Source organism: Alosa sapidissima, chromosome 7 (genome assembly GCF_018492685.1).
Source record: "Alosa sapidissima isolate fAloSap1 chromosome 7, fAloSap1.pri, whole genome shotgun sequence".
In the NCBI taxonomy this organism is placed as follows: Eukaryota; Metazoa; Chordata; class Actinopteri; order Clupeiformes; family Clupeidae; genus Alosa; species Alosa sapidissima.
In genome coordinates, this window is record NC_055963.1 from 21,710,160 (window position 1) to 21,734,133 (window position 23,974).

Here is a 23,974-nt window from a genome sequence, read left to right on the forward strand (position 1 = left end):
TTTGTAGCGTTGGAGACGCGCAGAGCATCGGCAAGCTGTCGGTCGGTGCTTAAAGTTTGCCTTGCGCTAAAGCAGTTCCTGCGCAACTTCATTCGTTTTCCTGGACACAAACCCACGAGGATCATTAAAGTGTAGTTTCACCAACTGGCAGGTCAGCATCACTTATTAAGTTTTCCAAATGTGCACCGACAATATAAGCTGTCTTAGGTGGTGAGCTTAAATTTTTTTTTGTTGGCTTTTTCGGAATGTCCTTAAGGTCGAATGGATAGGTCATAGGCCACTTCTATGTTTGGATGCTCTCTTAAAAGTGTTGGTGTTTAAAACACATTTTTATTTTAATAATTGCCAGATGATATGTGATGCTTCACATCTTATCACAAACGTGGAGGCGAAATGGCAGGGCCCAGTAGGACTACACGATGCCAGGAATGACGTACCGGGAATCTAATTTGAGCGACACATTTCAACAGGGTGCGTTAGGGCAGGCCTACACCTTACTGGAATATTATCAGATCCACTACAGACTAATTAATGTGTAGGCTGTAACTTAATGTTATATGTGCAATTACAGGAGAACTTGATGGGTAGCCTATGCTACTGGGGAATAGAGGATAGGCTACCCATGCCTTCCGACATTCATCACCCTTCCGATGCTGGAGCGCAAAGGTTTAACTTGGCCCACAGCTGCAGAACCCGCGTTAAAATAGAAAATTACATTTGGGATTCTCAAGGAGTCTATGGCCCACTCAATCTGTGACAAGGTAGGCTAGTTTAAGAAAGCATCATTCAAAGCAGTCAATACAATACGTAATGTCCACTGAATTATTTAATTGTGCTTTTGACATTAATAGGCTATCCTAAACATACGCATTTACACGGTCAGTTAGGCTATTCTCTGCCAAGCAAGGACGCAGACGCTTAAGTATTGTTCTTTTTTTGTTAAACAGTTCTCTCCTCCTCGTAAGCCTTAAGGAGAACTTGCTACTCCGCCTCTGAAAAATACGGTGCTCTTCGTTTCGCCGGTTTCACTCATGGTTTCGACTCTCAATAGATGATGCCTTTATAAGTTCGCCGCCAGTTGGTGAAACTACACTTTAATGATCCTCGTGGGTTTGTGTGAATGAAGTTGCGCAGGAACTGCTTTAGCGCAAGGCAAACTTTATGCACCGACCGACAGCTTGCCGATATGCTCTGCGTCTCCAATACTAACGTTACAAAAACTCGCAGTCGGAGAGCGCTCATCGATGCACATAATTTGGAGAGAGGCAAAAAGTGTAGCCTATTGAAAAACTATTTTATCCCAAATGCCATCGGTATTCTTAACCAAACTAGTGACAACACGTAGTCTTAAACTTATTTATTCATTTTCCATATGTTTTCCCTTTTTTGTAGCCTACTGCACTGTAATTATATCTTCAGTGTGTCTGAGATGTTTTTTGTCCATCCGATGTCTGGTGAGCCAAAGGCAAATGTCCACTATGGTGTTGGCTAGCTAAGATTTATTTTATTCTATTCTAATCCATGCGTAGCCTAACGTAGGGATGGAGTCGAGAATGCTTTTCAAGTAGCCAAATTTAGGATTCAGCGGAAAAACTATAGCGCTCTTGAAAAACTCGTTTGGAAAAGAAAGGATGGGCTATCATGTGATGTCGTGGTCTTATCGCCCTCTCACGGCTAATTCCACAGATAAATATTACATGATTTTATGCTTCTTTGTCAATCGGACCTTCTTCAAAATGAAACGTCATTGTGTGACAAGTGTAAAAATAGCGGCCTGGTTGAACATGCACTGAAATAACCGAACATAATTGAACATAACCTGAACAAAACCAAGTTCAGAGCCTATGTTACCATAGTTACTTACATTGCCTGATCATTTTTGAACTTTCTGGAACTGAAATCCCAGGTTTACCGTTTACTCTGGGTTTACATACCCAGTTAACTTCAGAGCCTATGTTACCATAGTTACTTACATAGCCTGATCATATTTGAGCTTTCTGGAACTGAAATCCCAGGTTTACCGCTAACTCTGGGTTAACATACCCAGTTAAGCCAGTAAACCTACTTTCTGGAATACCCCCCTTGGTGTCCCCTTCTTTCAATATTCTGTTTTGCGTCAGACTAATAACGATTTTTATTCAGCCTTTTTATTCAGCCTATGGCCGTCTTTTTAAGAGCTTTTTCTCAGCTTTTAAACAATGTTAGCCATTAATTGCTGTGGTGAACGGTTCATGAGAAAAGTAAATAATATAATTAAAATTAATAATAAATTCTACTGAAGGTTCTGAGCCCATCTCTCTACCCATTCATATCAGTGGGATACTTCACGAACCCTTCGTTCAACACATAACAAACCATATATCAGAATAAACAGCTGACCTTACCGAACAGAAAGGTGTAAAGCAGTCCTCTGTACAGTTAGCCGTTCCAGAGTAATCCAGTTTTGAATTTGCAGCAAATTTCGACATGCATGGATGTCTCCAAATTTGGGCTTTAAGTTTTACAATGTGTTTAAATGATTAAACTTAGTAAAATGCCATATCCAATACCCTGTACCATTCAATTTTATTTTATTTAATGATACAGGAGAGTGATAATACACACAGCAGCCAATAAAATCTGTTGTTCAATATCTGACTGCTTGTATTGCCTCATGACCTCCAAATTTGCCTTGTTGTGTGCTGTAGAATTTTGATGCATCGTAGAATCGAATTGAATCGAATCGTTACCTGGTGAATCGTAATCGAATCGAATTGTGAGGGTAGTGCCAATGCACACCCCTACAGGTTACTCTATACAACCACAGGTGGCACTGTGGTAACTCTACACAAAACATATTGATCTCAATGGTGCATTTTGCCCATGTTCAGGGTGGAAAATAAAAAAGAAAGATTTGCATAAGACAAGTGTAGTACTGCATGAAGGAGAGTGAGAGGAAACCCGTGTCCTGCTTTCATATTTGATAAATAGGTCAATCTCTTCTCACAGTTCCAATGCATGATCCGGATAATGGTTTCATATTTGTTAGTCAACTTTGCAAAATACATTCGGGGCTACACTCAAGCATTTGGGGCTGAAGCCCCGGCAAAATCGGCTGGCGACGCCCCTGATAAGATATATAAACTCATGCTATTGTATTATCATATGTTTGGTAATGGCTCAACTGTCTCTGATTGTTCTACTGACTTGGAAACTGGATTCGTCATGTAAGCAGTAAGTCAAGTCGCATCAAAAATAGTAGTGCCAGAACTCCCAAGAGCCACCTGGTGGTTGTTTGGGTCAACTGCAGTTTGTGCCATTTCAGCCGAGAAAATGGGGTGCGTGATTCATGCAGGAACCAGTCAAAACTTAACTGATACCCACTGTACTCGGGTACGGCAACAACACAAGGACAAAACGTAGCAGAGCTGCAGTACACCATTTCTCCAAAGGGGGCTCCAAAACACCAATCTCAAGAAAGCTGCTTAATTGTGGAGAAAATCACATACAAACACTAAACTACATTTCTAACTCTGTTACACCCACCTCCCCTAAATTTCGGCAAATTCGAGCAGCAACCAAACAGTATTTCCAAAGGCAAAAAGTACACTACTGTAAAACTTCAATAAGGATGAAGTGGTAGAAGAGGCGCGCAAACTCTCCAACCAACCACTAGCAGTAGGGTGCCTTATACACCCTACAAGACCCATTTACACTGTACTAAAGCCACTAGGAAAAGAGAAGAAAACAAAACAAAAACAGATTTTTTTTTCCATAAAGCTAATCAGAAAAGCTTGGATCACATAACCATGTTACCAAACGTGTGTATGACCTCAACTCAAACTATGTCTAATCATGAAAAACCTGAAACACTGACCTGCAGATAGCCTGCATAAACGGATGTGTGTGAACAATATCTTGCCTTGACATAGTTTGAATCAGTCTGTCAATTGGCTTGAGAATCTGACCAAATCTAGACCTCACCTGTGTGGACGTACTAGGATTTTCAGACTGTTAGACATAAGCTACTGTGTCAACATTGTTCATGTCAGTAGCTTTGTCTGTCAGTGTATATTACTAATCTGTGTAGATATAATATTATAATCTGTCTGTGTATATTACTATATTACTAATATATTAATTAAGCTTAACCAACTTTATTATGAGGGGCCCCACTCTGATAGCTATATTTTACTAATATATTAATTAAGCTTAACCAACTTTATTGTAAGGGTCCTGAGGAGTGGTTCATATTTGGATAGGCAGAAGCAGAGTTTAATAACAATTAGTTAAATAATAATATGTCATTAACTTTTATATTAACATATAGTTTGTAAATAAACATTTAACATTTAGCTAAATACACTGAAATAGCAGAGGAGGCACCCAAACGAGGTTGGAGTGCACGATTAAGGCCTATTGAAATCGGTGCACGTGGGTTTGTGGCCAGATCTGCTATTGGCTTGCTGTCTGAATTGGGCATTTGTGGTCGAAGTCTAAGGCAGGTGGTTAGTAACATGTCTTTGGCAGCAGAACGGGCAAGCGAATGGTTGTGGGTAAGGAGAAGTTACCCTTCCTGGGGCGCAAGCTAAGGTAAGCTAACTGGCTCATTTGTTTTGTGTTTGTGATGGACTGTGCCTAGGTTGATGGTACTTGGCTAAGGTTTTTTATGGTTTATGGTTCAGTCCGCATCAACGGGACAGACCAACCTAGACCATGCCTAGGTTGGTTAAGGGTATTTGGATGTTTGTTGTGGTAATATGGTGGCAGCATGGGGCGTAAGCTAACTGGCTAATTTGTTTTGTGTTTGTGATTGGGCCTAAGCTAACTGGCTAATTTGTTTTGTGTTTGTGATGGGCTGTGCCTAGGTTGATGGTTGGTTAGCCAGGGTTTTTATGGTATGGTTCAGTCCACATCCACGGGATGGACCAACCTAGCCAACCTTGACCATGCCTGGGCTGGTTAAGAGTATTTTGGGTATTGGATATTTCAATGTGGTAATATGGTGGCAGCATGGAGGGGAGTGTCTCCAGGACGCTGGTTTCACTGTTAAGCCTTCATGAGGTGTCGTGGGCCTAACTTAATGAAACATCGCTGAATGAGGGTGCCCACTTGATAACCCCAATGACATGCCGCATACTATATAGTGCTGTTGGATGGGCCATTTGTATTGTGTTTGTGACCATTTGTTGGCGGATTTTTGAGAGAAGCCCCTGCTCAACTGCTAAAGTTGAGCAGGGGCTTCTGAATGTGTTTTTACCTTGGATTTTGGCACAAGGGATTTTAACATCTAATCCTGTGTATTAATGTAAATGATGTAAGAAATAAATGTTAATTAGTGCCAAAAAGACATTTAGTTCACTATTAACACATATTTATGCAATATTAGTTAATAGATTGTTTTCTATTTGTTAAAAAATTAACATACAGATTTTATGCAAACAACTAATATTTAATTAATGTTGAAAAAACTATTAACTTATGCCAAATAGATATTTTAGTAACAATTTACAAATATTAACAAAGGGTTAGGTAATGACTAGTTTGCTATTTATTATGGCACCTTATTATAAAGTGTTACCAGGAGGGTTGTTGAACACAAGTGGCTGCGCTGATGATGTCAGTACAGACTTGTATCTTTGGAACTGAATAAACAACTGCATTTAATGTTTGTTCACAAGAAAGATGTGTTTGCTTTACTTTAAAAAAGATTCTGTAAAAGTGTAATGTACCAATTCAAGTTTAATTTTACTGCTGGTTATGCCCCTTATAAAATCAGAAATGAAGGAAGCATCCCCAGACCAATTCTCTTTTGAGAATATCTGGTGTTAGCCATGCTACAAAAAGGAAAAAAAAACCTGCCTGCAACTCAACACAAACCATTGATTATTATGCCTCCACTTGGTGTAACCTCATATGCCCTAGATACGATTTGATCTTAACCTTTGACCCCATTACCTTGAGCACCTAATGCCTTGTTCAGAGTATGCAATACTAGCCCCGATCTTTAGGTCACTGACACATTTTGGAAGTCTGAAAGCAAGCAAGGCTGAAAACCAGGCTCACTGGAGAGTAAATAAACAATTTATACGCTCCATTGTATTAATTTATACTGTGTGACGATGTCTCCTTAACAGCCTACTTGAAACATATGCGTAGCACGTAGGGACACACCCACCTAGGGGCAAAAACCTTATATTTTTTATTATCCATAATGGGCTTTAAGCACAGCAAATTTCATGTGGACTGGTAATGTCTACCAAAAATAATAAAAACAATGTATTATATTATTCTGTCTGCTGTCTAGCATAGTATGGAGCAACAGTACATTGGTACACCAAAAATTGGTCAAAATCATTTGTATATCCAGAGGAATGAATAATCTAAACCAACCTGAGTTTTGCCAGTTTGGATTGGGTCACTCCTGTCCAAAGAAACGTCACTCCTTCATCTCTTATGTTATTGTAGCTGAGGTCAAGCTCTGTCAGAGGTGAGTTTTCTGACTGCAGGGCCAAGGCCAGAATTTTACAAGATTCTGCAGAGAGACTGCATCCATCCATTCTGAAAAGTGAACTCAGATGTCATTTGCCATATGTACAGGATAAATGGATAAATCTACACCTTTAAACACTGGCCCAAAACAATGTGTATGTGTTTCCTTTATTAGCTAGGACATTTCAGCTGAAAAACAGGCCTGAAATTCTGACAATACTCTAAGAGCTAGAGAAGACATAGATTTGCTCTTGACCAGGGCTCCGAACCGGTTCAAGGAACGAAAACGAAAACCGAAAACGAACGGAATTTTACGGAATTTTACGAGGAGCGGAAACGGAAACGAAAACAAAATGGTCTTCAACTGTTCCGGAACAGAAACGTTATTTTGAAATCCACAAAACCGGTTAATAACGTTTTTTTTCCCGTTCTCTATATAACAGCCTAATAATTTGATTTCTGCAGTTTGAAAAAAAAAAAAAAAGAATAAATGGACCTTTGGTCCAAATGTGTATATTTTGTCTTGCTGTTGTAATGTAACCTATCCCTCTGCCACTTCGGATCTTAGGCCAGCTCGTAGCGTAGGCTACTGAAACTGATTTGGAAATTGTTTGTAGCCTATGCGTAAGATAGATAGATAGATAGATACTTTATTGATCCTTAAGGGGAAATTCAAGATAGCCTTGATAGCCTATTTAATAGCCTATTTTGCCTGTCCACGCCTTGTCGTTTTAAAGTCGGGATTTGAAATGTTTGCGCAATTATAGCCTATTCTATGTAGAAGAGTTAAACGGGAAATTTGGGATAGGCCTTGTCAGCAACAGACAGGTTCGTTTATAAACAGGGTTGGAATTATAGCGCAAGCCTTTGAAGATCTCCATATGGATAAAACTTAGGCTACAACCAGGTAAGGAGTTTAGCACGTATCCAGAAATATTTTTGATAAGAAATTATTTATAGGCATAGGTTAGGCCTACAGTAAGTCTGAAGGCTATGGGATGGATAGCCCATCTGAATGTTTTTGGATGCCACCTGTGATTTATTATTTTTGGGCATAGCTACGGTATAGGCTAAATCAAGGGGAAATAATGAGTACGTCTATTCTAAGGTAAAGTCCACAAAAATAGACTTGATAGGCCCGCCAAACACTGCCGGAACTTTAAGAACGAACAATATTTTGCGTTCCGAACCGGTTCAGGACCGATATGTTGGTGGCGGAACGCATGCAAGAACGAAAATGTTAAACATAGGCCTACCTGAACCGTTCGGAACGGAACGTTTGAAAAATAATTTCGTTTTCAAGCCCTGCTCTTGACCATGGTGATCTTTCCAAAGGACACACCCTGGTTAAAGCAGAAAATGTACACACTGTGACAGATTAAATAAATAAACACAAAATTTGGTTGACCCATTTGTCAAACTGACTCACTCAAACACGTTGACCTCTGAGTCTGGGAAGAATATGTTTATGACACTTTGTAATGATATTCTAATCTAAACCAACCTGAGTTTTGCTAGATTGCAGTGTGAACTTGTCAGTCCAGTACAGATCGAATTCACTCCTTTATCACCAATGCAATTCTTACTGAGTTCAAGGTCTATCAGGGGTGAGTTCTCTGATTGCAGAGCTGAGGCCACAATTTCACAGGATTCAGCAGTGATCTTGCACCTTCCCAACCTGAATAATGAATTCAGATGTTAGCCCTAAAACAGCTGTCAGTAGATTGAATAAAATTTAGCTGGCTGAGGACCATCATACTTAAGATCATACAAATACAAATATCAATAGATTTGATTATTTCCAAATGATAACATTTAGGAGTGTTATACTATAGGGGGATAATACAGCACTTGTCACTTAATATATGTTTTTGATTATTTTATATGATTATGAAATAAAGATATGACAGATCTACTGGGATTACATTTTACAGCAATACAATTTTATAGGCATTGTGATTAATGTTATTTCTACTGTTATTGACTGTGTTTACGTGGACTTTAGTATCCCTGTTTTGATCAATTTTATTAAGTATTACGTTTCTGCAGTAAAGCAGTAATCAGTAACAGGGCACGATTGTTCATCGTGTATACAGGGACATTAATAATCATATTACCCTGTGTTCATGTAAGCACCATGTCCTGAATATGATCGAAACCAGGGTAAGCCTCATACCGTAATACATAAGTCCATGTAAACACAGCGATTGATGTATAATGTCATTTTAACATACCTGCCATGTTTACAGGCCTTCAACGCACATAATAGTCTCTGTTGACCAACTGCTGATGTTTTGAACCTCTTCAGATCAAACACTTCTAGCACCTCACCTGACATTAGTACCACATAGGTTAGAGCTGAGCACTTGTCTGGTTCCATGCGAGTGCCTGAGAGTTTTCCTGATACAACGTCATTCAGGATTCCTGTCACTAGGGAGTTGTCCTTAAGTTCACTCAGACAATGTAACATATTAATGGTCCTTTCTGCCTCTTTAAGTGCTCTGATTTTCTGCTTAATGAAACAAATTGTTTCATCAACACAAGGTGTTAAGTCTGTGTCTGTATTGTTAGAGAAGAGTGGTTTCATAAGTCCCATTATTTTTTGGACAATTCCTGAACGTGCTGTCAACCGATCTTGAAGAAAAGTCTGCTTGTCTTCACGGGAGAGACCCAGCAGGAAGCGCAGAAAGAGGTCCAGGTTGCCTTTTGGACTCTGCAAAGCTTTTTCCACAGCCCTCTTGTGCACATCTGACAGCTTTACTTGGTCCTTGTTCCTTTGTCTGTGTAATGAAAGGACATCGACATTATTCTGCACACAGGAAACATGCACATACACTGCAGCCAGAAACTCCTGAATGCTCAGATGAATAAAGCAAAATACTCTTTCACTGTACAGTCCGTTCTCCTCTCTGAAGATTTCTGTGCACAGTGAAGAATACTCTGAAGCTTTGTTGATGTCAATACCGCACTCTTTCAAGTCATCTTCGTAGAATATCAGGTTGCCCTGTGACAGTTGACTGAATGCAAGTTCACCAAGTTTCATGATCATTTCTTTGTCTGAATTGGACATTTTATTAGAGGGCTTCATCTCAGCTCCATTGTACTTTCTGTTCTTCATGCATGTTTGTATGATCAGGAAGTGAGTGTACATTTCAGTCAGAGTCTGGGGTAGTTCATCAGGTTTGTTGGCATCAAACATGTTCTCAAACACAGTTGCAGCAATCCAGCAGAAGATTGGAATGTGGCACATGATGTAAAGGGTTCTTGAAGTCTTTATGTGTTTGACTATTGAATTGGCCATGCTTTCATTTCCGATTCTCTTCCTGAAGTACTCCTCCTTCTGACTGTCACCAAATCCCCGAACTTCAGTCAACCTGTGAATATACTCAGAGGGAATCTGGCTGGCTGCTGCTGGTCGAGAGGTAATCCATATCAGAGCTGAGGAAAGCAGATTCCCTGAGATCAGGTTGGTCAACAACACACCAACTGAGGTGGGCTTTGAGATATCTGACCACCATGGATTATTTAGAAAATCCAGAGGATGTCGGCATTCATCAAGTCCATCCAATATTAGCAGTGTTTTCTTTGCAATTTCTTCAAGATTCTTCACCCTTTTTAACTGTGGTGCATAGATATGGAGCAGGCCCGTCAAGCTGTAGTTTCCTTTCTTCCGATTTAGGTCTCGGAAAGGAAGTGGGACTATAACTGCAATGTCGTCATTTGACTTTTGTTCTGCCCAGTCCAGAATAAATTTCTGGACAGAGACAGTCTTTCCGATCCCGGCAATCCCCTTGGTTAGGACAGATGTAATTTGCACTTTTTGTTCAGGAAGACATTTGAATAAGTCTGTGCATTTGATCAGAGTGTCTCCATTTGTTGTCATCTGGCGGGCCATCTCAATCTGTCTCATCTCATGTTGGTCATTTATATTTTCTGTTCCACCCTCTGTAATATACACCTCTACAAAGACGTCATTCAGAGATGCTGAGCGGCCTTTGGAGGAAACGCCTTCTGATATGTTTCTAAATTTTCTCTTCAGGTCTGCCTGGGTGGCTATCTTCAAGTGTAATAGTGATTTATCTGTAATACAAAATACAATGTACCTTATCAGGCAGTTATTTTTCATAAGGTGAGTTGACATGTAATCTCTAGCTGATAATTTCAGCTTTATAGAATCTCCTGGTTTAAAATTCATTTTCATTAATTTACAGCTGTACCTGTGTGAGTGTGTGATTCTGTGTGTGTGTGTGTGAGAGAGAGGGGGGCTGGTGTTGGCATGTGGGTGGGGTTATATTTCGACATCCACATCTTAATTTCTCAACATCCCCTACCGGCAACCCTTCACTCAACACTACTAGAGGCAACGAGATGAGAGGTACAGTTAAGAACAAAATTATTCATACCCCTGGCAAATATTGATTTAATGTTTATTTTCTCTTGACCACACCAAAAGGTTGTAAGACAATGTGGTAGAAACATGGAATCAAAATAAATAATCCTTTTTGCCCCTTGCCCCGCTCTCTCTCGTAACGAGCCCGCTGCCCCTCCTTTGCATGTGCATTTAACAAAACATTAAGGATTGTTGAAGGATTGTTGTTGCCACATAGAAGATGGTGGGCTAAATTGCAATTAAATCCGCTTAGCATTGTGACAATGCTGCGCAAATTTGTTCAAAACTGCTGCATTAAAGTTAACTCTGCTAAGGTCTTATCACAACATAGTTTAGTCTCCTCAGTGTTCTAAGTTAGGTTATGCAGTATCTCAAAGCTAATGTTAGAATACTGTTTGGATGTCGAGTTTAGCATGCTTACAGCTGCTTGTCAATTTCGTCACTCATGCAGGGCTCATTTTATTGACTCTGACACTGAATGTTTGCAAAATCCCGATGTAAATGGAAAAGTGTTTTCCAAGACTCAAAAGTGCTTGTCCCAAGGAGAACCTACGTAGAAAACGTTATGAATTGCATCCACACATCAGCAGCCTTTTAACTGTTACAATTGCAAGGGTTCCCTCACGAACGTCTTAAAGTGACAGGCACTCACCCTATACCCCCCCCCCCCACACACACACACATGCTACCGCCACAAATTCAATCAAATTCTGTGGGAAACACAACCTCCAGAATCTTAGTGTAGTCCCTTGCTTTAGTGTTACCGTTTACTTACTTTGAGAAGGTCAACAGGCCCCCCTGGTTGAAAAACATCCCAATATAATACTTTTCTAACCCCCACAATTGAGATGGACATGGCGTCATTGGAATTTGATGCTTCTTTTTTATGCCAATCTCAGGCCATGTCCCTGGGTCAAAAAGAAATTCAGCGAAAGCTAAATTCTTTGTCCTGGTGTGCCCTTATAAAGGTTTAGCTGAGTTGTGCATGTTTGGAGAAGAGTGATCCATGATCAGCATCCAAGGTGACCAAGTGATCCATTTGGAGATGGAGTGAAAATTTCAACCACCAAAACACCATCCGCAATGTGGAGAATAGCTATAGAAATGTATTAGTTTTGGGTGTTTTTCAGACAATGGGACCTAGTGAACTTCTCAAAGTAGACAGTAACACTAAAACAAGGAGCTACATTGAGATTTTTGGTGGAAAAGATCAGGCAGTCTGCCGAGAGACCTGCCCCAATAGGCATCAATGGACCAATAAACCACACAATGATCCAAAACATACAGCCACACAAGGCAATAAATGGTTAACCGAGAACAATATCAACATTCTAGAGTGGCAGAGCCAGAGTCCAGACCTCAATCCATCAAAAAAGTGAACACAAAGCCAGAGTGATGGCAAATAATCGTTCCTGACTCAAAACCTGGATTGCTGTTAAAAAGGTGTGGTCTAGAATCATTGTGGAAACATGGAGATATTATTACATTACATTACATTACATTACATTAGGCTGACGCATTTTTGGCCAAAGCGGCTAACAACATGATAAACAGTTTAAGTTTTAGAGCAATTCTCAACAATTTTACGACAATTTAAAAAAAAACATTCGAGTAAGAATAAGTGCATCAGTGAGTGCTGTTTTTAACAGTTACGTGTACAATAAGACGGCTGGTGAGTGCTAGGATCAGCAAGACTTGTTGTAAGTGTTGCTATGAGAGGAGATGTTCTCTAAAGAGCTGGGTCTTCAGGAGTTTTTTGAAAATGGAGAGGGATGTCCCTGCCCTTGTAGGAACTGGCAGTGTGTTCCACCAATGAGGAACAACAGATGAGAAAAGTTTGGATTGGCCTGAGCTTAACGGTGGTAGAGCTAGACGTCGTTCGTCTGAGGAGCGCAGCGGTCTGGAGGTAGCGTATGTCTGTATGAGGGCTTTCAAGTAGGTGGGAGCAGAACCGGAGACTACTTTGTAGGCAAGCATTAGAGCCTTGAATTTGATGCGGGCCGCCATAGGTAGCCAGTGTAGCTGGATGAGCAGCGGGGTAACATGTGCCCTTTTGGGTTGGTTGTAGACCAGGCGCGCCGCCGCGTTCTGGATCATCTGAAGTGGTTTCACTGCGCAGGCTGGGAGACCTGTCAGGAGGGCATTGCAGTAGTCGAGTCGTGAGATGACTATTGCCTGAACCAGGAGTTGGGTAGCATCTTGAGTCAAGTAAGTCCTGATTTTCCGTATGTTGTAGAGTGCAAAACGGCATGACCGGGCGACTGAGGCAACATGATCCGAGAAGTTTAGTTGGTTGTCAAGAACAACTCCTAGATTTCTTGCAGTCCTGGTCGGTGAAACAGACAGGGAGTCAAATTTGATGTTGATGTCGTGGTGTATGGTAGGTTTAGCTGGGATGACCAGCAGTTCAGTCTTTGAGAGGTTCAGCTGGAGGTGGTGTGCCTTCATCCATGTAGCTATGTCTGAAAGGCAATCCGAGATCCGTGCTGAAACCAGGGGGTCGTCAGGTGGAAAGGACAGATAGAGCTGTGTGTCGTCTGCATAGCAGTGGTATGAGAAGCCGTGCGAACGGATAATCTGTCCCAAGGAGGTGGTGTAGATAGCAAAGAGGAGGGGGCCCAGCACTGAGCCCTGGGGGACCCCTGTGGTGAGATGGTGAGGTGCGGATAGCTGACCAAGCCATGATACGTTAAATGAGCGTCCTGTGAGGTAGGATTCAAACCAGGAGAGAGCAGAACCGGAGATTCCCATGTCAGCGAGTATAGAGAGAAGGATACGGTGATTAACCGTGTCAAAGGCAGCCGATAAGTCAAGCAGAATGAGTACTGATGACCGAGCGGTCGCCCTGGCTTCTTTTAAGGCTTCTGTTACAGACAGCAGAGCCGTTTCGGTAGAGTGGCCGCTTTTGAACCCAGACTGATTTGGATCCAGAAGGTTGTTCTGTGAAAGGAAGTCAGAGACCTGTTTGGAGACTGCTCGTTCAATGCCTTTGGATAGGAAAGGCAGTAGTGAGACAGGGCGGTAGTTCTCGACTTGAGCAGGGTTGAGAGAAGCTTTCTTAAGTAACGGTGTTACCCGGGCCATTTTGAACGCTGTTGGAAATGTGCCGGAGGTTAGCGAGGCATTGATCACATGTGTGATAGCTGGAGCGATGGTCGGGCTGATGGACTGAAGTAGGCTCGTAGGTATAGGGTCCAGCGAGCATGTGGTAGGACGGCTGCATGTCAGGAGTCTGGACACTTCACTCTCGGAGAGAGGCGTGAATGCTGAAAAAGTTGTTCCAGCAGTCCCTAGGAGGTTGTAGGAGTGCGGTATCTGAGTCAGATGCGTTGAGTGGGCATGTAGAGAATTGACTGCTGATTGCCGCCACTTTGTTTGTAAAAAATGAGGCGAGGGTATCTGCAGTAAGGCTGGATGGAGGAGGAGGCAGCTGAGGGTTGAGTAGCGATTTGAAGGTTGAGAAAAGTTTTCGAGTGTCTGTAGCGCTGTTGATTTTGTCATGGTAGAAAGCAGTCTTAGCAGCAGTGATGCTGGCTGAGAAGGAGGTCAGGAGTGTCTGGTAGTTTTTGAGGTCGTCAGCTAGTTTGGATTTGTGCCATTTCCTCTCCGCGGCTCTGAGTTTGGTGCGCTGCGATCGGAGGGTATCATTTAGCCATGGATGAGAATGTTTGGATCGAGCTGGCCTTGTGGTAAGAGGGCACAGCTCGTCTAGACACGAGGTCAGTGTGGAGCAGAGCGAGTCAGTGGCTTCATTAACCTCCAGAGAGGAGAAGGTGTTGAGTGGAGGTAGACCGGAGGCAACCACAGAGGAGAAGTGCGTTGGAGACAGGTTCCGGATGTTGCGGCGGAACGTGACCATCGGCTGAGGAGCCGGAGGCTGTTCTGACAGGCTGACGTTGAACTGGATGAAGAAGTGGTCAGAAAGATGGAGAGGCGTCACCATGAGGGTGTCTGTGCTGCAGTTCCGAGTGAAGATCAAGTCAAGCTCTTTGCCAGCTTTGTGAGTCGGTGGGCTTTGAACCAGTTCGAGGTCAAAGGAGTGGATCAGGGCCAAAAAGTCCGCTGAGCCTGGGGCATCTAAGTGGATGTTCATATCACCGAGAACAAGAAGCGGACAGTCATGCTCAGGGATGGAGGATAGCAGAGTGTCAAGTTCGTCAATAAAGTCGCCTAGTTGGCCTGGAGGGCGGTAGATGACCAGCACGTAGAGTTTTGCTGGGGCGATCACTGTGATGGCATGGAATTCGAATGAGACATATTTGTTTGAAGGCAGTAGCGGGGTGAATTTCCATTTGTTGGAGATCAGCAGGCCCGTCCCGCCTCCTCGTCCAGATAGGCGAGGGGTGTGGGATAGTGTAAGGTTAGTGGAGAGTGCAGCCGGGGTGGCAGTGTTCTCTGGTTTGATCCAAGTCTCAGTGAGAGCAAGGAGTTCCAACGAAAGGTGGTTGGCATAGCCAGCTATGAAGTCGGTTTTGTTGACTGCGGATTGACAGTTCCACAAGCCCATGGAGAAGGAGGTTTCTATCGGTGAGGACCGTTTAAGTTCCTGGAGGTGAAGGGGAGACATATTTGTTTGAAGGCAGTAGTGGGGTGAATTTCCATTTGTTGGAGATCAGCAGGCCCGTCCCACCTCCTCGTCCAGATTATAAGAACCATTTTGAGAGTTGTGAATGCAAATAAAGATGTTTCCATTGATTATTTAAAAAAGGGTATGAATAATTTTGGACATGCCATTTTTTATATTTTTTTTTTTAATTTCATGTTTCTCCCACATTGTCTTGCAATCTTTTGCCATGTAAGAGTGTCATTTTCAGTCAGAACAAACATATTGATAAAGAGAAAATCATCTTTAAATCAATATTTGCCAGGGGTAGGAATAATTTTGTTCTTAACTGTAGGCAATGTAGCCTCAATGTTGTCAGGAAAACAGATTGATATATTCTGTCGCTTTGTCTGAGTGGAATATATCCATTTTACACTGGATAGTACGGTGGCCGACAGGTGCAAACGACGTGCAACTTATGGCAACAGATGCAAATCAACAAAACACGTGCAAATAGATAAAACACAACCAACTTAAGAAAACATCTTCATCTTCATTTGACAACACGTGCACATCATTTAGAAAACGCGCTGCAAATTCAGACAACATTTACATTTCAATAACGCACAACGAAATCCACAACACAACGGAAGTGTTACCGGGGGACACTTAAAAGTGATGTGTGTGACAACAACAGCTCCTGTTTAAAGAAATCTGGCTTGAAATGTAAGTATTTGGGTTTATCTTAACATTTTAATGGCACTTAAAAGTGATGAACACCTCTCCTTTACCAGAGACTTTCTAATGTGGAGACACAGCACTCAAAAGATACTCCATAGAAATGCATGGGGCTAGTTTGTCACGCCAATATGGCCGTTGTCTACACATATCCCACCCCTTCCTCGGCAAAACGTCGACATGTGAATACATTGAGCCAATCATGTGGTGTGATGTGAATACATTGAGCCAATCATATGGTGTGTTGTGAAGACATCGTGCCAATCATCAAGAACTGCCACTCTCGGAAAACTTCCGGTTTCTGAACTGGTTGCAGTTCCTTCTGTGGTTCCACATGAGGGCGCTCGTCCACGAGTGCAGAATGCATGGAGGTCTATGGAGCTGTACCCCTCAAAATCCACTTTTCTTGGGATATAATTTTTTTTCAAGTAATTTGAGTATTGCATTTGAAAGGGGAAGCAAAGAAAATACACTTGGTTGAGTATTATATTTTTTAAAGTCACTTAATTGTTCTAAAAAGCCTTTCAAATTTGTCAATGACGTCATTCATTAGCACAATGCTAGCGTATTATGTGCAACAACGACCCAACCTGTAAGAAATCAAAAGGACATTAGTACTCGTTCATTCAACTTTTGACCTATAACCCATGTTGAAGTTATACAAACTACAATCAAATCTGAGATTTGTCAACGACAATCAGGTGAAAGAGACCAATTTAGCCGTCTAGCTCCATTGACTCCCATTCATTCTGCACTCATGGCGATCGCCCCCAGTGGAACTCTGGTGGAACTGCATCCAAAATTCGGTACAATGGGACTTAATACGGAGTGGCAAGGCTCTCCGTAGACGGGCTCTGCCCTTACTGTCTGTACCATAGACAGTAAAAGAAACAGTTCCGTTGTGTTTCTGAATTGTATTCAGCTCGTTTCTGAAATGTAGATGTTTTCTGAATTTGCAGCGCATTTTCTAAATGATGTGCACGTGTTGTCAAATGAAGATGAAATGTTTTCTTAAGTTGTTTGTGTTTTGTCTTTTTGCACGTGTTTTGTCTATTTGCACATGTTTTGTTGATTTGCATCTGTTGTCATAAATTGCACGTCGTTTGCACCTGTCGGCCACCGTAGGATAGCCCTTACATCACACACAACAGTCCCACCCCCTCCGATTCCGGAAGTAAGTTCATTTTTTCCATTGAGAACTGTACTATAAGCCGTAAAATTGTTACTGTCCAAGGTAGATTCAAAACCAGCTATGTCATGATTAAGAGGATGTATATGCTCATATAGACAACAAAAGTTCATCGGGCATCAACCTTGTTTTGAGAAAAATGTGTTTTATTCGCGATTTAACAGAAAAGTACTACACTACCAAAAATGAATGGAAAACTTACTTCCGGAAATATGCTCTCTGAGTAGGGACGGGACTGTTGATGTACAAAGTAAACATGAAGTAGATTATATTATGATCATACATATTATAATGATAAATGTCTGACATTTGGAACAAACCAAAAAACTACAAAATCACTTGAGATTTTGACGATTTATGGTGATTTTATTTTCGTTAGACCTTGCATGCTAGCTGATGCATTAAAGAGGAGTGGATCCCCTCACCTAAATGGCAGCTCTATTGACGCTTTCCTTCCAATGAATAGTAGTAGCCAAGGCGACATCTAGTCAATATATATCTGGATGACTGGATGAATATTCAAATGAATATTGAGCGATAGAGGGCAGTTTGAATTCATACTCAATGGTAAATATGGAAAAAATGACAAGACCCCTCACACACACACATGTACAATATTTACTGATTTATTTAACCCTATGAACCCTAGACTATTTGAAGGGCATTCTCACTACCTTCAGTTAGAAGCATTTATCCTAGTCATTGTAAGTGTCATTCACACATGCTATATATTGTTTTTTTCAGCAGAGTCTAGGCTATCCATATCTGCCACAATTGCATGCATTAATACTTGCATTGATTTGATTTTTAAGTGTATTTTAAAAATTCTTATTTTTTGACGTATTTCACCACAACCTGTCAGCTCGGATCGACATGCCTTTCATGTGTGTGTAGGGCAGACTGTCCTGGTGAAGGGATTCTCTGGAGCTGAGCAAATTCTTTTGGTCATTCACACTATAATATAATCATTTATCCTGGTCATTGTAAGATGTAAGACATTGTAAGACATTCACACATGCTATATTTTGTTCAGCAGAGTCTAGGCTACCCAGATCTGCCACCATTCCATGCTTGCTTTGATTTTTATTTTTAAATAATAAAAAGAAAAAAAGCGTATTACACATTTCTTACATTTTGAAATGTATCTCACCACAGCAAGCTGCCAGCTGGACATGACTTTCATGTATCTGTAGGCCAGAACTACTGTCCTGAATCTGGGCAATATGAGAACCATGGTGGAGGGGGACTTTGGGGTTGAGCAATTTACAGACATATGTGTCCTTACAGAAATAAATGCCATTTTTTATTTAGTGATGAAAAATTACCTTTCTGCACTCCATATCTGTGACACGAACTGATCTGACCTGAGTTTGCGTATTAGCCTGTGTGTCCATGTAACAGAAGTCGGTTCGTCCACCGCTCATGGCCCTCGAACCCGCCACCTCAACACACCCCGGCATGGGAGTCAAACTCTCTAACCACTGAGCTAAAAGTCCAGGCTTCCAACTCAGTGGTTAGAAGCGGTTCTTAAGGTTAGGAGTGTGAGGATTTACACACGCAACTAGCATGCTAGCTCCGTTCGCCTCCGTTACACTCACCTCCCTAAATCCTCACTCCCATGATCCGGGTCTACGGCACCACTGTAACAGAGGTCGATTTGTCCGCCTCTCACGGCCCTTGAACCCGCCACCTCAACACATACCCATATAACCCACACATACCCATAAAACCCAAAAGGATCAATATACTTGGTATCAATGGACAGCTCTGTGTCTCCTCTTTCATCTGACATGCTTGCTATATCTATGCGATCACGGGTTCACGAGTAATTCAAACACGAATAATGGGTGCGCAGGTGAACGCAGAGCAGTATAGACTGTAAATATGATGCAATTTAATTTAATTTCATGATTTTTATATTTTCATACTTGATCTTACAGACAAGTGGGTAGTCTCGTTGGAAAGCCTCACTTCTGCTCTGTCACAGGCAGAGACTTTCTAATGAGGAGACGCAGCACTCAAAAAATCCTCCATAGAAATGCATGGGGTTAGTTTGTTGTCTACACATATTCCGCCCCTTTCCACGCCAAAAAGTGGACATTTGAATACATTGTACCAATCATGTGGTGTGTTGTGGATACATTGTGACAAAAATCGCTGCAAAAGATCCTTTCCAACAGGTTTTATCGTAGTTTTTGTCCAACTCCATTGACTTGTATTGGATGTGCTGTGAGGTACGGTATTACTCCGCCACTGGAAACGGATATGGGGCTGTTTGTATTCTTTCTGTAGTCTTATGCAGTCGCGGTATCGTAAGCTACAGCGATTGCAGCGATTTTGGTGTGAGCATATCAGTGAACACCCTTGACCACTCGGTGAGTTTCACGTCTTTGTAAACGAAAGTTTAATGCATTTTGTGATTTCACACAGGGTTAGTGCCACCTCCGTAGACAGGCTCTGGTGCCACAAACTCCATTTCGGTGAAGACAAACTATGAAACATTGCCGTTGCTATGCAACCTTGACTGGGGGAGTCGCGGCGTCTGAAGCGTGTGTTAGCTTAGTGCTTCTTACTGATATATTTCTACTTTAACGGCACCGACAATCAAAAAATCCAGTGGAAACTAGATGGCAGAAGTGTGTAGGCCAATCGGCCCACCATTTTTTTCTACTTTGCCACCTACAGATGTTTGACAGGTATGATATTTCGAAACGCCATGTTATTTCCCATAGACATTCGATGCCCGGAAGTTGGGTGGACACGGCTGCTTGGGAGGCGGGACTTATTCCGGAGAGGTCTATTTAAATGTACTTTAAGTATTAAAAGTAAACATATTTGCATTATTGTCTTAAATGTCTATATTGTAATAAAAACAACAGTAGGCCTATGGGCTGTGACATTTTTAAGTCAGTTTTAGGTTATACTAGGATAGTTAGTTTTAGGCTAATTTAATTTTGCTTACCATCTGTGGCCCAGTTTACATTCTGACTTACAATTCTGGAGACTGTAATTCTGGTTTTCTACTAGGGTGATCTGCTGAGTTAAATATCATTAAGCAAAACACGAGAGTCCGAAGTTTAACGTGGTGGACAACAAGGGAAACGTCCGGAGGGTCGTACTGCCAGTTTTGCTTGTCCGGATTGTACAGAAAAGAGTGAGTTGTTGAGAAATGTGTCTTTATGATAAGGATGTGATGCTTGAAACTGACACCTCAAATCAGCTCGATCAGTGTCGAGCTTTTGAAGCGCAAGTGTTCCAATACACTGCTTCGAGACGTGGTTCAAGATGTCATGTGACCACGGCTAAGTGAATCTTTGGTGCATTTCACCTGTGTCGACAGTAAGCTGATTCAAAGATTTAGAGTGGGGCACATAGTGCTCTAGAATCTAAGTATAAGTATATATACTCTTTTGATCCCGTGAGGGAAATTTGGTCTCTGCATTTATCCCAATCCGTGAATTAGTGAAACACACACAGCACACAGTGAACACACAGTCAGGTGAAGCACACACTAACCGCAGTGAGCTGACTGCATCAACAGCGGCGCTCGGGGAGCAGTGAGGGGTTAGGTGCCTTGCTCAAGGGCACTTCAGCCGCGCCTACTGGTCGGGGTTCAAACCGGCAACCCTCCGGTTACAGGTCCGAAGTTCTATCCAGTAGGCCACGGCTGCCCCCAATCTTTGGTAGCAACCACTGGTAAGACAAACATGTGCTGGTCAGGTAGGCCTTTTGTCGGAGAAAAAATGTAACGGAACGGAGCGATGGTGTTGTAGAAATGTAGTGGAGTAGAAAGTATAGATAATTGCTGCAAAATGTAACAAAGCAAAAGTCAAAAGTATGCACTATAGATTCTACTTAAGTACAGATACGTGGAAAATGTACTTAAGTACAGTAATTGTAATCAATTGTACTGTAAATACAGTATTTGTACTTCATTACATTCTACCACTGCTGGCTATGAGTAATGAAAATGGCCCAATTCGAGGGGCAGCACCAAGCATGCATTTGAAAATATCACTGCACGCAATTGGATAACACTATGACCAATGTTTCTGGACATCGACCTCGCAACTCTGTCATCATCTGTTTAGCTTGCTTCTGGCCCGCCTACTGTATATCAAATACACCAGTGTGATTGGTGCAGCTTGGTTTCATGGGCATAGGTAATGAGCATCATTACTCGTCATCAGAGTCACTCTGAATTCAAAGCAAATTCAAATTTAGCTCTCGCGAGAACTCTGGATTTCCAGGGTACCTTGCCTTTGTAATGAGAGTGAGATTCGCATCTTGTGTTGTTGCAAGGGATGCCGCCGTGGTTGGAGAATATGATAGTGACATCACAGTGTTTCCCCTACATTTTTTTTTAACAGTGGCGGCAGGCCATCCGCCATCCAAAAAAACACCATTTAATGTGACTTGATTCTCTCAGATTTGCATTGCTGTTAATTGTTAAACTGCAATTTTCTGCAGCCAGCGGAGGGCATTTAGCCTACTATGCGTCCGGACAATATTGTGTGTTTCCCCTAATTCTGAAGCAGCTGCTAAATGAAGAGGAAACACTGAGAAGAAAGTTAATGTTTTAAATAGGCTATATCAATACAATATATAATATGTGAAACTGGACAGGCTAGTAGTCTTTTTTGTAGTCTAGTTTTATGCTACTATTGTTAAATTGCAATGTGAGCGGCAGCCAGTAGGGGAGGATACGTCGGCAGGATTATTTTAAAAGCAACTGCTACTACATTGTGCGTCTGCCCTGATTCTGATACCATGGCGGTATTAATTTAAACCATGGCGGGCTGCCATGCTAAAATAAACGTAGAGGAAACACTGCGTCAAGTTGGATATCTCGGGGCACAAGACTTCCACACGAGTCTCTGAGCAAAAAATCCGACTCAACTATGCCTTCAAGTAATTTCTCCTCTATCGGAGGTCCGAATTTCAGAATATCCGATGTGGCATGAAGGCGGCATAACTTCGCCTTTGTTTCAGTGTACTTTTTATTATTTTTTCTGAAAATCTTTTGGACCATGGAAGAAGCGGAAGATATACACACTGTAATGCATTCTTATGCCAAGAAATCTCTGAGTGTAGCCTAGAAATTTAGAGGCAAATTACATTTGCTGCCAGGGCTAGTCTAGCAACTCTCCGTTGGCTTGTGAGCTTGAAAAATTAAACTTTTATCAGGCCAATCAAATCGTGTATAGAGTCGTTAGGCGGGCTTAACATAATGATTGATGGCAGAGTTACAACGGTTTGGCTTGAATTCCCTGCTACTTGAAAACAAATAAGATACTGTAATGTTGCTGTTGGCGAAAAGTGTGACACGAGTTAAGTTTTTATTAAGTTGGCAAAAGTTTGAACTAGCTAACTAGCTCCGCTGGTGGAAAACGCATGGGATTCATAGCGCTGTCCTATTGCGTACAGAGGGAATTTGAAAGACAACCGATTATCCCGCCCCACGGACTGAGCACTGCGAACGGTGAGTGCCCAGACCCTACATTTTAATGTGGGTCTGGTTCGTCAGGCTAGGTAAAATGTCCATTTATGAAAACAGGCGGCCACGTGTAAATGTAGTCTTAACTTCATTTGAAGGGAGGCATGCCAACTCTAAGCATAAACTTGTCTCAACAAGTTTGTCCAAACACGCTACCTGAAGTCACAGTTTCACACATGTTTAGTAAACTATCAAGGATAAGCTGCCCTGAGGAAACTGTAAATCAGATTAGATTCAACTTTATTGTCATTGTGCAGAGTACAAGTACAAAGCCAATAAAATGCAGTTTGCGTCTAACCAGAAGTCTAAAAAAAGAATATGTGATATACAACGTATAGACAGGTGGTGCATAGACAGGACAAGAAATATAGTACAGTGTACAGAGGTTTACAGAAGGTGGTTTAGAGTAATATAAATTAACTATAAATATGTGCAGTTTGTTAGCAGTTACTAACAAGCTAGGTAATATGACCAATGTATGAACAACATGCACAGATTTGTGCAATGTAGTAGCAGTAACATTATAATAGTAGTAAGAATAATATAGATATGATGTGTATTAACAGAATACATTATAAGAAAAAACAGAATAAATATGGATATTCAGTATGAACCATATGGACAGATATACAGTATGTACAACTATGTGCAGTGGGGTAACAGTACCATTGTAGTGAAGAAAGAGTAACATTATTATATAGTAAGAATACGTGTATGTGCAGGATGAATAGTATAAAGAGCAGTAGATGTATAAGTGTAATTACAGTATGTACATTTCTAAACACAATGGGTGGGTTAGGGTAGTGCAATTTCTGGGGGGGGGGGGGGGGGGTTGTCCACCTCCTTGTTGTTGCTGTCAAGGTTGCGATGGTCATGGACACCTAAACAGGCACAGGCAAGGAGGCAGGGGGGGGGCGCATCCTCTGAACCTGCTGGTTTGGGTGTGGAGAGTGCCTCCTGGAGGGGAGTGGGGTGAACAGTCTGTGGTTGGGATGAGAACAGTCTTTGATGATGCTGCGCGCCTTACGCAGGTATCGCATGCTCCTGATGGCCTTGATGGAGGGGAGTAATGCGTTGGGCAGTGCTTTTTGGTTGTAGGCAGAGCAGTTGCCATACCAAACTGTGACACAGTTGGTGAGGATGCTC

At 41.8% G+C, this 23,974-nt stretch overlaps 2 protein-coding genes across 4 annotated transcripts in view; both read right to left on the minus strand.

Moving 5' to 3' along the window:
- Positions 1–9,759, minus strand: part of LOC121713681 (NACHT, LRR and PYD domains-containing protein 12-like) — an 83,413-nt gene extending 73,654 nt beyond the window's left edge. For 2 of the 3 annotated variants that reach the window (XM_042098514.1, XM_042098512.1), the window contains exons 1-4: positions 8,706–9,759; positions 7,976–8,149; positions 7,728–7,814; positions 6,373–6,540 (exon numbers count right to left, since the gene is read on the minus strand). In XM_042098514.1, coding sequence (XP_041954448.1) covers positions 6,373–6,540; positions 7,728–7,814; positions 7,976–8,149; positions 8,706–9,721 — 1,445 coding nt within the window. In that variant the 5' untranslated portion in view covers positions 9,722–9,759. The remainder of the gene's footprint in view (positions 1–6,372; positions 6,541–7,727; positions 7,815–7,975; positions 8,150–8,705) is intronic. The other variant, XM_042098513.1, reaches the window with a different exon arrangement.
- A 17-nt stretch (positions 9,760–9,776) lies between these two features.
- LOC121713366 (NLR family CARD domain-containing protein 3-like) overlaps positions 9,777–23,974 on the minus strand; it is a 59,913-nt gene continuing 45,715 nt past the window's right edge. The window contains exons 3-4 of the mRNA XM_042097925.1: positions 9,911–10,551; positions 9,777–9,815 (exon numbers count right to left, since the gene is read on the minus strand). Coding sequence (XP_041953859.1) covers positions 9,777–9,815; positions 9,911–10,381 — 510 coding nt within the window. The 5' untranslated portion in view covers positions 10,382–10,551. The remainder of the gene's footprint in view (positions 9,816–9,910; positions 10,552–23,974) is intronic.